Source organism: Myxine glutinosa, chromosome 7, assembly GCF_964187855.1.
Source record: "Myxine glutinosa chromosome 7, kmMyxGlut1.1, whole genome shotgun sequence".
NCBI lineage: Eukaryota > Metazoa > Chordata > Myxini > Myxiniformes > Myxinidae > Myxine > Myxine glutinosa.
Window position 1 is genome coordinate 15,058,367 of NC_136267.1, and position 17,264 is coordinate 15,075,630.

At 45.8% G+C, this 17,264-nt stretch overlaps 1 protein-coding gene across 4 annotated transcripts in view; it reads left to right on the forward strand.

Moving 5' to 3' along the window:
- The first annotated feature begins 6,857 nt into the window (after positions 1-6,857).
- The window catches only part of TBCEL (tubulin folding cofactor E like), a 126,358-nt gene continuing 115,951 nt past the window's right edge, over positions 6,858-17,264 (forward strand). For 2 of the 4 annotated variants that reach the window (XM_078781297.1, XM_078781298.1), the window contains exons 1-3: positions 6,908-6,994; positions 7,127-7,205; positions 10,301-10,509. In XM_078781297.1, coding sequence (XP_078637423.1) covers positions 10,356-10,509 — 154 coding nt within the window. In that variant the 5' untranslated portion in view covers positions 6,908-6,994; positions 7,127-7,205; positions 10,301-10,355. Of the gene's footprint in view, positions 7,206-10,300; positions 10,510-12,748; positions 12,833-17,264 lie in introns of all 4 variants that reach the window. The other 2 variants (XM_068121831.2, XM_068121832.2) reach the window with 2 other exon arrangements.

Below are 17,264 nucleotides of genomic sequence, written 5' to 3' on the forward strand. Positions count from 1 at the left end.
GCCCGGCATAATCGAGATGTAGGCGATGCCACGGTTCGCTGGGCCATTCCCAGGGATGCAGTGGCGCTTTCGCAGGTGTATTCCGGGTGCTCTGGCAGGGGTAACAATGTCGAACATGATGTTCGATATCAGCATCAAGATTCGGCCACCACACATAGTTTCTGGCGAGTGACTTCATCTTCACAATCCCGGGGTGACAGTCATGGATTTCATCCATGACCCTGGAACGCAGATTTTTCGGGATCACGACACGACATCCCCAGAGTAGGCAACCATTTTCCACGCTGAGTTCGTTTTTACGTGCTTTAAAAGCCGCAAAATCTGGGTCACCCTCAGGTAGCAAATGCCAACCAAGCTGTACAGCCTGGACAGTTCTGGACAGAACGGGGTCTCGTCGAGTATGAGTGCGGATCTGGCCGGAATCGACAGCACAATCTCCCAGATGATCCATCAGTGCGATAATGGATCCTGGTGGAGGCGAATCATCAACGGATTATGGAAGGGGTAACCGACTCATGGCATCTGCATTTGTGATAGACGAACCGGGCTTATAACATATGGTGTAGTCATAAGCAGCGAGAAACAGGAACCATCGGATGATCATGGGCGGTAGTGTGTCAGATGTCGCCTTAGTTGGACCAAACAGACTGATCAGCGGCTTGTGATTAGTGTGAATCGTGAAATGATGTCCAAGAAGGTACTGGCGGAATTTGCTGACGCCGAAAACGATTCCCAATCCTTCCTTGTCAAGTTTGGAATAGTTCTTCTCTGCCGGGGACAACGTTCTGGATGCAAATGCAACAGGTCTTTCCGTACCATCAGGCATCATGTGTGATAATACACTCCCCACTCTATACCGACAGGCATCGCATGTCAGCACAAGATCCTTCTCTGGATCAAAATGAACGAGAACATTGGACGATTTGAGCAGATCCTTAGAGGTCTGGAATGCTGATTGTTCAGTAGACCCCCAGCTCTAGGAGACTCCTTTCCTCAAAAGCCGATAAAGGGGGCCCAAAACGTCGGTCACATTCGGGATGTAACGACCATAGAACTGAAGCAAACCGAGGTATGACTTCAATTCGGTCACGTCTCGTGGAGCAGGAGCATCCTTGATAGCTCGGACTTTCTCATCTGTCGGGTGTAGACCCTCGGCATCAATCGTATGAGCCAGGTACGTGACTGATGGCACCATAAACTTGCACTTGTCTCGACGCAAACGTAGGCCGGAGTCCGAAATCTTCTTCAGAACTCTATCCAGGTTTTGTAGATGTTCCGCGTCCGTACGACCAGTAACCAGAATATCATCCTGGTAACAAACGACGTTGCGTTCGGTAGCAAACAAACTGTCCATGACACGCTGATAAATTCCAGGTGCATATTTCACTCCAAAACTAAGTCGGTGGTACCTGCACAACCCACGATGCGTGTTGATGGTAAGATACTGTTTCGAATTCTCGTCCAAGCGGAGCTGTAGATAGGCGGATTTGAGATCGAGTTTCGTAAAAGTCTTGCCTCCCGTGGGACGAGCATAGAGGTCTTCGATCCTCGGGATTGGATATTTATCCAATGAAGAACACTTGTTCACAGTCATTTTATAATCTCCACATATGCGGATGGACTGGTCCGATTTTATGACCGGAACGATGGGCGCCGCCCATTCGGCATACTGGATTTGCTCGATGATCCCCAGATTTTCAAGATGATCTAGTTCCTTGTCAATCCGCTCACGCAGGGCGAAAGGGACTGGGCGAGCCCTGCAAAATATAGGATTGGCATCCCGGTCAACACTGAGTTTAGCCGTATGTCCTTTCAAGGTTCCAAGCTCATCCTTGAAGACATCCGGGTACGTATCCAGCACATTTTTGAGTGTGTATACTGCGGTAGGAGAAACGTTGGCTGCCCGGAGTTGATGAATGCTTTCCCACTTCAGTCGAATTATGCTCAACCAGTTCCTGCCGAGTAAGGAAGGGCCCTTTCCAGGAATGACGATCAGGGATAGGTGAAACTCACGGTTATCGTATCCCACCATGACGTCACATGTACCGCAGGGAACAATCTTCTCACCTGTATAGGTGGAGGGTCCATAGGTAGTAGGTTTCAGATGGGGTCGGTCAGCATCACTCCACAGGTTTGTGAAAACATCATGGCTGATGAGCGAGACGGCCGCACCAGTGTCGACCTCCATTTGCAATGGTCGATTGTTGACGACAACAGTGGCAAGAAGAGGGTCCCGCCTATGGTGAGAATCAATATATGAAGCAGGTCATAGGATTCTGAGTTGTCGGAAACAGAGCTCACCTGGTCAAGGTCAGGTTCCTCCGAACCGATAAACTGATGAATCTTGTCAGCAGCTTTTCCTTTTCCCGATTTGCGAGTGATGCAAGCTGGAGCAATATGGCCAGTTTTCGAACAGAAATGGCCGGTTGCATCTTTGAACCGACACGTCTCCGGAGGGTGCTTTCCGTTGCACCGAAAACATTTGTTGTGGGTTTGAGACTGCACTGGCTTTTGACGAAGAGCCTTGTTCCAACGTTTTGGCTGAACATGATCCAACCGATTCACAGCAGGGCTGGTACCAGACGAGCGAGTGGCACAGTTAACGAGTGTGAACGTCTCACCTCCGTAAACGGACAGGAAGACGGCCTTCATCCGGGCTTCGGTCGCGATGCCGTTCGCCTCGAAGTAAAAAGACAACCGCTCAGAATACGTGTCAAAATCCGCCTCATGAGGGTCGAATTCATCGATATGGCCAAAAGAAGTCATGGTCTAGATGTTTATCCTCGTCGCCATGTAGTGTAACTCGACAAACTACGATCAATTGTCGTACACGTTTATTCACTCTGCCGATACAGGCCCGATTCACCTCAGCGCCATCCGAGCTGGGGCGTAGGGATACAATGCGGTCACGGTGTAGGGATACAACGGTGAATATTTGCACTTCATACATGACATATCTATATATGATCTATCTATCTATATATATATAACACAGTTTGTGTGTGTGTGTGTGTGTGTGTGTGTGTGTGTGTGTGTGTAATGTTACCGATAGACTCCGAAACGGAGAGGCTCACGGACTTGATATTTGGCACAGACATGGCCATTGAGCCTGGGAAGAACATGGCCTACCTAAAAATATTTGACGAGATCCATATTTTTTATTCATATTTACCTCAGCGCATTTCAGCGAGGAACATTATACACGGAATCTCAGCCGGTGGCAGAGCAGCGCGCTGATTCGCTCAGAGGGATCACGTGATGTTCCAACTTTGCCGCCATAATCTCACAGTTATGCGTTCGCACGTAATTCAGTTTTTTCACATTTCAGCGAGGAACATTGCCATTCACACCACATAGGTTTTTTGTTCTTTCATGTTTAGATCCATATTTTTAGCCATAATGTAGCGAACGTAGCGTTAGCATAACGTAGCGTAGCATAGCGATCCTCGCTCAGGATCTTCGTCAGGTTCACGAGCGAGTTAGCCAAAACGTAAAAGTGAAAATATATCGAATTTTTTATTAATATTTACCTCAGCGCATTTCAGCGAGGAACATTATACACGGAATCTCAGCCGGTGGCAGAGCAGCGCGCTGATTCGCTCAGAGCGATCACGTGATGTCCCAACCTTGCCGCCATAATCTCACAGTTATGCGTTCGCACGTAATTCAGTTTTTTCACATTTCAGCGAGGAACATTGCCATTCACACCACATAGGTTTTTTTTCACTTTCATCTGATATTTGTGATTTATTTCAAACAAACTGTATTTCCCATATACACGGCCATGTATTCCTATTAACGTTATGTAAAGTACATAAATTGTGTGGATTACATCATTACCTTCGCAAAAGCGGAAGGTTATGTTTTGATCGCTGTGTATTTATTTGTATGTCTGTGTGTGTGTGTGTGTGTATGTTATTCGCATAACTCAAAAAGTATTCAACCGAATTGCATGAAATTTGGTGGGATGATTGGTTATTATACGGGACACATTTGATTAGATTTTGGGAGCAATCGGGTCAAAGGTCAAGGTCAAGGTCACGAAAAGGTCAAAATCGTATTTTTACCATAGCGCGGTCAATTTTTATCCAATTGGCATGCAACTAATGCCAAAATGTTCAGAATTCAATGCCCGATCTTGTGATATACGACATGACCCAGTGAAGACATTACCCTTGTTAGCGGTTGGGGGTCAAAGGTCAGGGGGGTCACGACCTTGCAAAATGTGCGTTTTTTGTCATAACTCGGTCAATTCTTATCCGATTTGCATGAAATCAGCACCAAACTGTTCACTGTTCTGTTCCCTACACTCCCATGCCAAGTACAGAACAGTAGCTGCGGCGAAGGTATGCGCTCTACCGAGTGCCCGTTCTAGTTTGTGGATGTGATCAATTGCCAGTAACCATCTATATCCATCCCCTCCCCTTCCCTCCTCCCCCTCCCTCCCGCTCCCCCTCCCTTTCCCCCCCCTCTCCCTTCCCCTCCCCTTCCCCTTCCCCCCTCCCCTTCCCCCTCCACCCTACCCTCTCCCCTTCCCCCCTCCCCTTCCCCCTCCACCCTACCCTCTCCCCTTCCCCCCTCCCCCTCCACTTTCCCCTCCCCTCCCCCTCCCCCTCCCTTTCCCCCATACCCCTTCCTTTCCCCCCTACCCCTTCCCCATCCCCTCCCCTCCCCCCTACCCTCCCCATCCCCCTCCCCCCTAGCCTCCCGCTCCCCCTCCCCCCCTCACCCCTACCCTCCCCCTCCCCCTACCCTCCCCGCCCCCTCCCCCCTACCCTCCCCCTCCCTTCCCCCTCCACCCTCTCCCCTTCCCCCTCCCCCTCCATTCCCCCCTCCCCCTCCCTCTCCCCCTGCCCCTCCCCCCTCTCCTCCCCTCTCCCCTCTCCTCCCCTTCCCCCTCCCCCTCCCCTCCCCCGCCCGGCAATGCCGGGTACTTCTGCTAGTATATCTATATATCTATACATACAGTTCATCTATCTATAATTCCATTAATCTCTGTGTGTATGTGTGTATGTGTGTATGTGTGTATGTGTGTATGTGTGTATGTGTGTATGTTTGTCTGTGACCGCTGTTTCTCGACAACCACGGGTCCGATATACTTTAAACTTGCCAGGTATATTGCTGGGGACCCGAGGATGTGCCTTTTCAAGGTTTGAAATTAATCGGACAAGTACTTACCGAGCTATGGCGATTTAGCCGTTCGCCGTTCGCTTTGGCGTTGCGAATGGACCAAACCATTGCATGTAAATAGAGGGGGGGGGGTTCTGTGGTCGTTGCGAATGGACCAAACCATTCATGTAAATAGAGGGGGGGGGGGGGTTCTGTGGTCGTTACTGCCACGTGGTTTCAAAGTTTTTTTTTGTTGTTGTTGTTTGCACGCATGTTTTTTTGCACCCACGTACGGGCACGCCCTAGGATGTTTACACACACACACCCCTACACAAATTTTTTTTTTTTTTTTTTTGGCAAGGAACGGGCACCCACGTACGGGCACGTCCTAGCTTATATATAGTACGGGCATGCCCTAGTCTATCTATAATTCCATTAATCTCTGTGTGTATGTGTGTATGTGTGTATGTGTGTATGTTTGTCTGTGACCGCTGTTTCTCGACAACTACCGGTCCGATATACTTGAAACTTGCCAGGTATATTGCTGGGGACCCGAGGATGTGCCTTTTCAAGGTTTGAAATTAATCGGACAAGTAGTTACCGAGCTATGGCGATTTCTTTACCAAACACCGCAAGCCGTTCGCTTTGGACCAAACCATTTCATGTAAATAGAGGGGGGGGTTCTGTGGTCGTTGCGAATGGACCAAACCATTCATGTAAATAGAGGGGGGGGGTTCTGTGGTCGTTACTGCCACGTGGTTTCAAAGTTTTTTTTTGTTGTTGTTTGCACGCATGTTTTTTTGCACCCACGTACGGGCACGCCCTAGGATGTTTACACACACACACCCCTACACAAATTTTTTTTTTTTTTTTTTTGGCAAGGAACGGGCACCCACGTACGGGCACGTCCTAGCTTATATATAGTACGGGCATGCCCTAGTCTATCTATAATTCCAGTAATCTCTGTATGTGTGTTTGTTTGTTTGTTTGTTTTTTTGTCTGTGACCGCTGTTTCTCGACAACCACGGGTCCGATATACTTTAAACTTGCCAGGTATATTGCTGGGGACCCGAGGATGTGCCTTTTCAAGGTTTCATATTAATCGGACAATTACTTACCGAGCTATGTCCAAAAAACGATTCAACCAATCAGAGAGCAGCGAGCTATCGCGTGTGCCGAACGTGGCGAACACACTCTGCCTCGGACGGCACATTTGAGAGCGTATTCATTTATTTCACGTTGGCAAACTATGTTGGCGTTAAACTATGTTTTAAAACTAATTAAAACTACTATCTATAATTCCACGGGTCCGATAAAAAACACCGTACTCGCAAGCCGTTCGCTTTGGACCAAACCATTTCATGTAAATAGAGGGGGGGGGATTGTCACCATACTCGCAAGCCGTTCGCTTTGGACCAAACCATTTCATGTAAATAGAGGGGGGGGGGGATATAATTTTAGATATATATATATAGTACGGGCATGCCCTAGTACATATAACCCTCATTATTCTGTCCGGACAGGTAGCTCTATGTCTATGGTGTGGACTCACTGTCAGCTGTAGTCAAAGTCCAACCCTCAGTGAGTGAGTGGATTAACTGTTCAATTGATTTAATGGAGTGTAGATGTGGCACAACCTTAGGCTTAGCGGTCCAAGCCCCGTCCTGTCGTTCCTTATATTATGTTTCGTTACTTTAAAGTTTCTGAACGTTTAGTACGGTGTATGGTCGCGCTAGCTGCTGAACGCTGTTTGGTGGGTGCGCTGTCCAGACGTATTCGGTGTACATTTCTGTTTCCCACACTGAGACCTCGGACAGCACAGGGGGCGCTGTTCTTGTGACGTTTTGTGTTTACAACGATCGTGTTGCCATTTCTCCGAATACCCGTAACCGTTGAAACGATTTTTCCTACTTGTTCCTTCTATTATTTTCCCTATTCACTTCCTGTTTACTTTCCGTCCCCTCAGTCGTCTATTTCGTTTTGTCTTGCTCTCTTTCACCCTTTTTCGGTGTCGCAGCTCTGAACGTGAACGGTCGAACCCACCATCGCCAGCTCGACTCGAATATCTGAACCATCAACACCACGACCACTGCTGGGTGACTCCTTCACTTTCTCATTTCGGTGTCTGTTTGCCTCCGTCTTGCAGCCATTGGGGGTGTTTTGTGTACCTTTCGGTCTGTGTACGACGGTCCATGTTTACCGACGACGTGAGTCCAAGGTTCCGGGTTTACAAATGACGCAACATCTTGACATGGTTGTTCAGAGGTCGTGTACGCACCTTTGGGTTCGATTCCCAGGCCGACTATCACCTGGCTATCTCACCTGCCTGCATTAATTGCTTTGTAGACCTTAAAGATTACATTGTACGATTCGAAAAGAGCAGGCCATTGTGTGCAGTTATCCTGGTGAAAAATTTAAATTTCATTCGCATATATGAGGGCACTGCATCAACAGAGTAGCCACGCCCTATAAATGATGCAACCAGCAGTAAGGTGTTGCAGACTTGCAGTCATTGATTTTTTACCCTCGCAGGAGGAGAGGGTATTGCATTTGGGTCTGTTTGTTCGTTTGTTACTTGTATTGCCGGAAAAGATTCCAGCAAGTATGTTGGTCGGTTGGTTTGTCTGCATGTCTGTCTGTTTGTGCGCAGTATTACGTCTGCACCGTTGCACGTAGATCGTAGAATCACCAAACTTTACACACATATTTGCCTTGCCCTGGAATAGACTGTGCCCGATTTTTAACTCTCTCGGCCCAAGGTCAAGGTCAAGGTCACCCAAAACGTGACATCAGGGGGGTCGAGTTTTCATTTAAAATATATTTCAAACCACTATAACTCTAAAAGTACAAGAGATATGCATGCACTTACTGTTACTGACATATAGGAAGTCACATACGACATTTCATTTGGCACCATGACCTTTGACCTTGAGTTACCTTTAAAGGTCAAACTCAAGGTCAAAAATTGTTTTTTTTACTAATAACTCTGTCAAACATTATCAGATTCCCTTCTAACCAACACCAAAATGTTCATTATTCAATTCCCGAAAAATAACATGTGGCATAAAATGGTCAAAAATGCTTAGTTTTAATTATTTTTTGGGGTCAAAGGTCAGGGGGCCAAGTTTTCATTGAAAATATATTTCAAACCTCTAACTCTGAAATAGTCAGGTTCACTGTCAATAAATTATATTTCGTTCCAAATCATGGTAGATTAGCAAACCTATACATTTTTGGAAAGGTTATAGCCTAAGGAAACTAAAAATCAATGTTTACATTTGGAGAGATACCTTTATGGCGGCCATTTTGGATTTTCAAAATGGCCACTGTAAAATACATATTTTGTTCTATTTCTGCCTCTAATTACCCTGAAAACTTTTAAAAATATACTAAACCTATATTTTCAGGGACAAGGAATCCAATGAAAGTATCAAATTAGTGCTATGGGGAATGGTAAGACACGAATCAAAGGTTTTGAATTGCAAAATACTGTCTTTATATTCGCGATAAGTTGCATAATCAAATACATGTTATCATTTTGTACAGGCAGTTAACAACATCAAAATGTGTCACAATAATTCATATCACCAAACATACACAGGCAGTCAGCAAAATCATATATACACATGCAGACAGTATAACTTCACATCTACACAGGCAGTCAATGACAAAATATACACAGGCAGTCAATGGCATCAAACATACACGATTACAGAATATGCCATTTAGAGTTCGTCATCACTGTCCTGTGTGTCGTATCCGACAATATAGTCCGCATCGTTTTCACAGTCCGTTCCACACAAGCAAAGGTCGGTCAAATTGATTGGCGAATCGAATTGGTCGAATGGTCGATCGAAGCGATTGGTCGAATGGTCGAATTGGTCGAATGGAATTCGTCGATTGGTCGAATTGGTCGAATCGAATTGGTCGGAATTGGCAAATGTAAACATTGATTTTCAGATTTTCCATGTAATAACGTTTCCAAAAATGTATAGGTTTGCTAATCTACCATGATTTTGAACGAAAAAACATAGTGAACCTGACTAAAAGGACAAGAGATATGCATACACTTACTCAGTTACCTTCCATTGCTTAGCATATATACATGTATAGATTTCCCGCCATTTTGATCCAAAATGGCCGATTAAAAAAACAAGTACATTCCGGCAAGTCCTCGGTCTCTGATTTTTCATCTGTCTGTCTTTGTCCGCACAGAATAAATATGATTTTCTCGGCAACCGTTGGTCCGATTGCCAGGAAATTACCACCATAGGTGTAACTCCACCTGTCATTTTTTAATGATAATTGTGACGTCATATGTCACGTGGTATGGGCTCCATCTTGGAAAAACGGAAAAACGTTGCACCTCTATATTTCCGAAAGCGCTGCATGGAAAAAAATTCAGACACGGCTCATTGTAAAGACCTCTCCATGGGGAATAAAATATGCTAATGATGATGTCATAGGTGCATCCATTAAAAAAAAAACAAAAAAAAAAAACCACCTTTAGAGGCCATTTTTCCCCGCAAGCGGGGGTTGGCCTTTTTCGGGAACCGTGGTTGTTGTTGTTTTTCGGTCCCCTTTTTGAAGCAATGTTTTACGGCCGGATGCCCTTCCTGACGCCAACCCTTTTTGCCGCCTTCAACGACAAACAGGGAATTACCAGTGAACTGGTACTCAATTTGCCGACCTCGGAAGGATGACAGGCTGAGTCAACCCCCCTGGCGTTAATTCAGCGATTGACCGGGATTCGAACCCAGGATCCTAGGATCTTAAGCCGGCACCCTAACCGCTAGCCCAACACCAGGGATATTATGACATATTATGATATTATGATATATTATGGCATCCATTATGACATCATAATTCGACAAGTACAAAACTTCATCCGATCAGATGAAATTTCTTGAGCATCATCTAGGAATAGATTGGTGGAGGAAAAAAAAAAGTGATCACGTCATCAGTCACGTGGTTTGGGTGCCATGTTTGTTTTTAACACAAAAGCCTTAAAAACCACTGAAAACACATCCTGGCGAGGGTCTGCAATCTCTGATTGCTCTTTCTTGTTTGACTTTGTGTATGCGTTGTTGCCTGACAGGTGTAACCCAATCTGCCATGCAGTCCAAATGTAAATCATCTGGGTTATCGTCCTGTCGTCCCGCTTGACACCGGCAATGATTGTAACCTACAGAGCGGAACGTGAACAGGAAGGGGGAGACTGGCGGATCTAGCTTTCTCTGGTTGCCATGTGGGATTGCTGGTCGAGCTGTGGCGAGGAGGCTGGTGGTGGCTCTCGATCTTTCACAGAGGCCTTGAGAGAGAAGTACAGCAGCGATAATTACCCATACTGCTGCCCTGCCGTGTCCGCACCATGGCCTGTACCGGACAGCCCTCACAGAGGTGCTTTGCACGGCCTTGGTCCCATACATCACTCCTGCACAATTACCATTTATGATAGCATCGCACACACAACACGTATGACGTCACGTCCAAGCGAGGGCTCCGCTCCCAAGATAAACCGAATTTGAATGTTGTTGGTGGGGCCTCAATCCTACCTGAGCAACGGCCTTGTCAACGCTTCTAGCCAATTTAAGAATTTGGGCTTCAGCTGGGCCATCGACATCGTCACCATTATGTATCAAGGAAAACGATTTGCGATTTTTGAGAATATTTTTGATGAAATGGTGAAAACCACTACAGCTGGCATTTCTTTCAAATTGAGAGAAGCTTGTCCTAATTAGAAGGCCACTGATGAAAATTCAAACACTTTTCCAGTATTGGTCGAACACTCAGTGGTTCTAATGTCTACCACGACCTGGTACGACAAGGCATAATAACTTGATACGCTTTGTCAAAATCAGACCAGTGCTGTTATAGTCGAGCACAGGGGCGTTCTTTGGCCCTATAATGAGGTTTTACGGTTCTAATTTTAAATGGCTCAAATTGGATGACTGATTACCTTTGACACCGAATGTGGATGTACAGTCACGTGAAAACGTAAGGACACCCCATGTAAAGTTTTGACTTTTTCAACATATTTCAACATACAGCTATTTGATCTTCATTTCAACAATATTGATAGACAAAGGTGATATAATATAACAAATATCATGAAACATTTACATTTTGTAGTCCATTGTATAATTTAAATAAACATAAATGCAAATTTCGCATGTGGAAAAAGTAAGTACACCCTTACATTTATCACTACTTCAAATACCAAAAATTAGAATCAGGTGCACCAGCTCAGGTGCAAATGATTAGAACATCGTTGGAGAGGATCTTGGAGGAACCTGTCTTATTTAAACCTCAGACATTTAGTTTGGTTTGCTCTTTGTTGTTGAAGTGTGCGGCGTCACCATGCCTAGATCAAAAGAGCTCTCTGAGGCCTTCAGAAAGAAGGTTATAGATGTCTACGAGTCTGGGAAGGGATTTAAAAAGATCTCCAAACAATTTGAAATCAATCATTCGACTGTCCGGAAGATCATCTACAAGGGGAGAAGATTCCAAACAACTGCCAACTTGTTCAGGCCAGGCCGCCCCAGCAAGTTCAGCCCGAGAGCAGACCGCAAGATGCTGAAAGAAGTCTCTAAGAACCCCAGAATGTCATCACGGGACCTACAGGTAGCTCTTGCCATTGTTGATGTCAAAGTGCACGAGTCTGCCATAAGAAAGCGGCTGCACAAATTTGATCTACATGGGAGGTGTGCCAGGAGGAAACCTTTGCTGTCCAGAAAGAACATCAGGGCAAGATTAAAGTTTGCCAATGAACACCTCGGCAAAAACCAGCACTTCTGGAACAATGTGCTCTGGACAGATGAGTCAAAGGTAGAGCTATTTGTCCACAGTACCAGAAGACATGTTTGACGAAGACCAAAGACAGCATTTGACCACAAGAACCTGATACCAACTGTAAAGCATGGTGGTGGAAATATTATGGTTTGGGGCAGCTTTGCTGCATCAGGGCCTGGGCAGCTCACCATCATAGAAATCCACTATGAATTCTTCATTGTACCAGAGAGTGCTTGAGGATAATGTGAGGCCATCTGTCGGAAAGTTGAAGCTCAACTGAAGGTGGACCTTGCAACATGACAATGACCCTAAATATACCAGTAAATCCACCAAGGAATGGCTGAAAAGAAAGAAATGGAGGGTTCTGGAATGGCCAAGTCAAAGCCCGGATCTAAATCCCATCGAGATGTTGTGGGGGGATTTGAAACGAGCTGTGCATGCAAGAAACCCCTCAAACATCGCACAGCTGAAATAATTCTGCATGGAGGAGTGGGGAAAAATTTCTCCCAGTCGATGTCAGAGACTGGTGGACAGTTGGAAGAAACACCTACTTGAGGTTGTTTCTGCCAAAGGGGGCAATACCACCTATTAGAGCCAAGGGTGTACTTACTTTTTCCACATGCGAAATTTGCATTTATGTTCATTTAAATTATACAATGGACTACAAAATGTAAATGCTTCATGATATTTGTTGCATTATATCACCTTTATCTATCAATATTGTTGAAATGAAGATCAAATAGCTGTATGTTGAAATATGTTGAAAAAGTCAAAACTTTACATCGGGTGTACTTACTTTTTCACTTGCCTGTAGGTTATGTTTTCACCCCTGTTTGTCTGTGAGCAGGTATCTCAAAAAGTTATGGACGGTTTTGGATGCAACTTGGTGGACCGGTTTGGTGTGTGACAAGACCTAATCGATTAGATTTTGGTGAAGATCTGAAAATGGATTTGGATACGAAAATTATTTAATTTTTCAAGTGATTCTTCACCATTGAGCGATTGGGTGAAAAGCGATATATCACATGATATTTTAAAAAGTTATGGACGAGTTATTACTGAACTTGGTGGACGAGGTGGTTCGGTGACGAGAACAAGCCGATAAGATTTTGGTTCAGGTAAGAATCCAGATCGGCCTATCAGTGGGATACAAAACATAAACTCTTCAGCCTGGCAGAGGTATGCGCTCTATCAAGTGCCGTTCTAGTTTTTTTTGTTTTTTTTTTGGATACAAGATCGAGGCTCGTGTAAGAGCTAACATTAATCACAAAAAGACAAACTGACATAAAATATAAGATAAAGGGAGTGGGAGACAAGATGGGGAGAGAGAGGGAAGCACAAAAGTACAACATTTGAGAGCAGGGAGATCTGTGGGAGGGAGAGGGCTTGGGGGGAGGAGGCACGGGAATGGGGCGGGGGAAAGGAGGAATGAAAGAGAGAAGGTGAATAGTGAGTCTTGATTTTGGCAGTTTCACCCTAAGAGGGTTGCAGGCAGCTCTTTTTTGACCTGCAGGAATATTTGGGGGACAGAGCACAGACAGAGCTGGGGGAGCTAGGCCGGAGAGGAGTCGGTAGAAGACAGAAAGACCACCAACCTGCCTGCGGTGAGTGAGTGAAAGGCCCTCGGAGTTAGCTTTATCGTGGGAGATTCCAATGATTCTGCAAGCTTTGGTTTCAACAGCATGAAGCCGAGCTAGGTGTGAGGAAGGGGCACCTGCCCAGAAGGGAGAACAGTATTCCATTGAGCTGTGGATGAAAGCCTTGTATGTGGTGAGGAGCTCAGGTGCACTAAGGAAGGACTTCACACGACGGATGATGCCCAGTCAGCGACTGGCTTTGGAGGCCAGCTTGGAAATGTAGTTTTCCCAGGAAAGATCATGGCAGATAGTGAGACCCAAAAGCTTGAGTGACAGAACTTCTTGGAGAGGATTGTTCAGAAAGTAGATGGGAGGGTTTTCCAGACGATCTTTTCGGAGAGACATTGTGAGAGTGTGAGATTTGTCAGGATTGAAAGACATGTTCCACTTGTTTGTCCAGGTCTGCAAAGAGTGAGGAGGCTGCAGACTGCCGATCTGAGGGATGAGGTATGGAGCGGCAGAGAGTTGAGTCATCAGCAAAGAGACAGAGAGGATTTTCCAGAGAGTCGGAGAGATCATTGATGAAGACCACAAAAAGCACAGGGCCCAGAACACTGCCTTGGGGAACTCCAGCCTGAACAGGGACTGTAGATGAGATAAATCCATTCAGGGCCATACGTTGACTACGACCAGAGAGGAATTCCACAAGCCATGCGTGGAGATTTCCATGGATACCGTACGAGGAGAGTTTGGAGAGCAGAGCGGGGTGCCAGACCGTATCGAAGGCATGTGATATGTCAAGGGAGACAGCTCTGATTTCCTGTTTGGCATTAAGGACCTCCATCCATTGCTGAGACAGCAGAAGCAGCATGTCCAGAGTAGAATGACCTGATCTGAATTAAAATTGATGATCCGAGATCAAGCCATTGGAGAAGAGGAAGGATTTGATGTCAGAAGTGATGATTGATTCCATGACCTTGCTGATTATTGGGAGCAAGCTGATTGGTCTGTAGTTGCAAGGATCTGTTTTTGCACCTTTTTTGTGTAAAGCGGTAATGTTGGCTGATTTCCAAGCTAATGGCAGATGACCTTGAGCAAAGGAGAGGGTGAAGAGAACAGAGAGGGTGAAACAGAGGGGCAGAGCAGGATTTTAGGACCTGTGGGCTGATGCCGTCTGGTCCAGTTGCAGAATCAGAGTCGAGGTTTCACAAAAACTTCTCCACCTTGTCAGGAGAGAAGGACACAGAGTCCTGGAGCAGCTGGGTTCGACTGGGAAAGGTGGATACAGAGAGAGATGGGTTCGGGACACAAGATTTTGAGGCAAACACAGAGTTGAGGCATTTAGCTTTTTCACGTGCGGGGTCAACTGTGTAGCCGTTTGAGGTAGGGAGGGGATGGAAGGAGAACAAACATCAGAAACAGATTTGACGAGATGCCACCAAGATTTGGAGGAGGGAGACAGGTTTGAAAGTTCAGTCTTGACAGTAGAGAGATATTGTTTCCTGGCTCTCCTGAGCATAGACACACACTTGTTCCGAGCTTTGTGAAAGGAACTGAGATTTCCTTCAGTTGAATTAGCCTTCCATGAGGTGAAGGCAAGTTGCTTAATGGCAACTGCCTCACCACAAGCTTCAGTGTACCATGGACGGGAGGAAGGGTACGACAACTTAAGACGAAATGGGATAAATCTGTGCATGAGAGAGAGCAGTTTACTTTGGAGGAATTCCCAGGAAGAGTTGATGTCAGAAGCAGTAGCGATGGGAGACCAGTCCAGATGATTGATGGCTGCTTGAAGACAGTGCCAGTTGGCCTGAGTGAAATGCCAGACTCGTCGGCGCTGAGGAGGCTCTCTGAGAATGGCCAGAGAGATGTCCACTTTAACAAGGAAATTATCAGAAGAACCGATCGGAGCAAAAGAAGAGCAGCAGACATTTTCAGGGAAGTTAGTCATAATCAAGTCTAGAAGAGAAGATATTCCATTGACTGAGATCCAGGTTGGGAAATTGACAGATTGTGTCAGTCCCAGTGAGTCGCAGAAGTCCTTGGCTGAGATGCCATGGCTGGTGTGGGAGGTACCCACACCCAGCCAGCTGGCATGATGACAGTTGAAGTCACCACAAATGAGGAAGAGAGAGTTGGGATGAGTGGATAGAAGTTGGTCCATGTTGTCATACAGGGAGATGTAAATGGAGTCGTCATTGTTTGGAGGACGGTACAGAACACATATGAACAAAAGGTGGGAGCGGAGAGGAAGCCGTAGCCAGAGGTACTCCTGGGGGTGGGGTGGAGAGAGGGCAGTGAAATGAGAGTGAGGAAGAGAGTTTTTGATAAAGATAGCAACCCCACCACCAGGACGAGGCTCAGGTCTATCCTACCAGAGGAGGGAGTAACCAGGAAGAGATATTAAAGAATCAGAGACATCTTGAAGGAGGAAAGTTTCTGTTGAGCAGATTACGTCTTGTTTGTCAGAAGCGACCTGTATGGAGAGATCAGTCAGGTTTGAGCGAAGGCCCCGGATGTTTGAGGTCCATTCCATGAAGGAAGGTGGAGGGGGGGGGGGGCATCGGGTACATGACAGGGGAGGGTTGGCGTAGGGTAAGATGAGGGGTGAGAGGGGGAGGTAGGGAGAGCTGTTGATAGTGTGTTGGAGATTGCAGAAGAGTTAGGAAAAAAGTATAAGGACAAAGGGATGAGGAGGACAAAAGGTTTGATGTTGATGGGAAGAGGAACAGTGAGGTGTTGTTTGAAGGGGGGGGTGGGGGGGGGGAAGAGCATAGTCGAAGGTTGGAGGAGGTGGAGGTATGTGATGGAAGGGAGAAGAAGTTGGGAGGAGGCAGCTTGGAGGAAGAGGTGGTTGGGGGAGATTTGGAGAGAGTTTGTTTTTGGGGGAGGGGGGGAAATTTGATGGGAGGGGTGGGGGTGGTTTTGAAGGGGGAGGGGGGGAGGGGGGAGTTTTGAATGGGAGGGGGGAGGGGGGGAGTTTAGAAAAGTGGACGATTGATGAAAAATGAACATTTCTTACAACCTGGGTTTATTGTGATTTTCAATTCAGAGATCCGTTTGAGAATGATAGAGGAGGGGTGGAATGAAGGTAAGTTTCGAGAATGCAGGGAGGTATGACTGTAAGAGATTGAATTTTTTTTTGAAGTGTAATGGTTATGAAGAGGAAATTGAAGAAAGCCTTTTAAATAGGAAGAAAAACAGCGTGTTGCAATACACTACTGAATAAAACACTGCAGGGGAAAGTTTAAAACATATTTAAACAAAACCGTGAAAAACAATCTGGGAAAAGTCCCTGAAGTGAGGGCGTGGATCAGAGAAAGGAGAAAGGAGAAGGGTTCAATGAGCTGGAGGAAAACTAGAATTTGAAGTTACCAGCTGAGTTATGGCTGGAGATGGAAGGAAGTGGTGGAAGAAAACGAGATAAAGGGGGCAGGGCGAGGAGGGAAGGAAATAATATATATATTTTTTTTGTTTGTATTTAAAACGTTAGACAAAGGGTAGATGTTCGAGGGAGTTAGGGGGAGAAGAGAAAATCTAAGAAATAAGCAATACATCGAAGGAAAGAACTTAAATACACAAAACACCGACGGGGTGAGGGAAGCCTCAAGTTACCAGGCGTTCATGCGGTGCAAACAGAAAACGATTTAATTATATACAAGTTTGCACGAATTGAAAACCAAGATTAACTCGAAACACACAGTAACATACACAATAAAATAAGGAGCGGAAATTTGACAAAGACACAAATTGGAAAATATTTAAACTTTGAATGCCGTGCAGAGG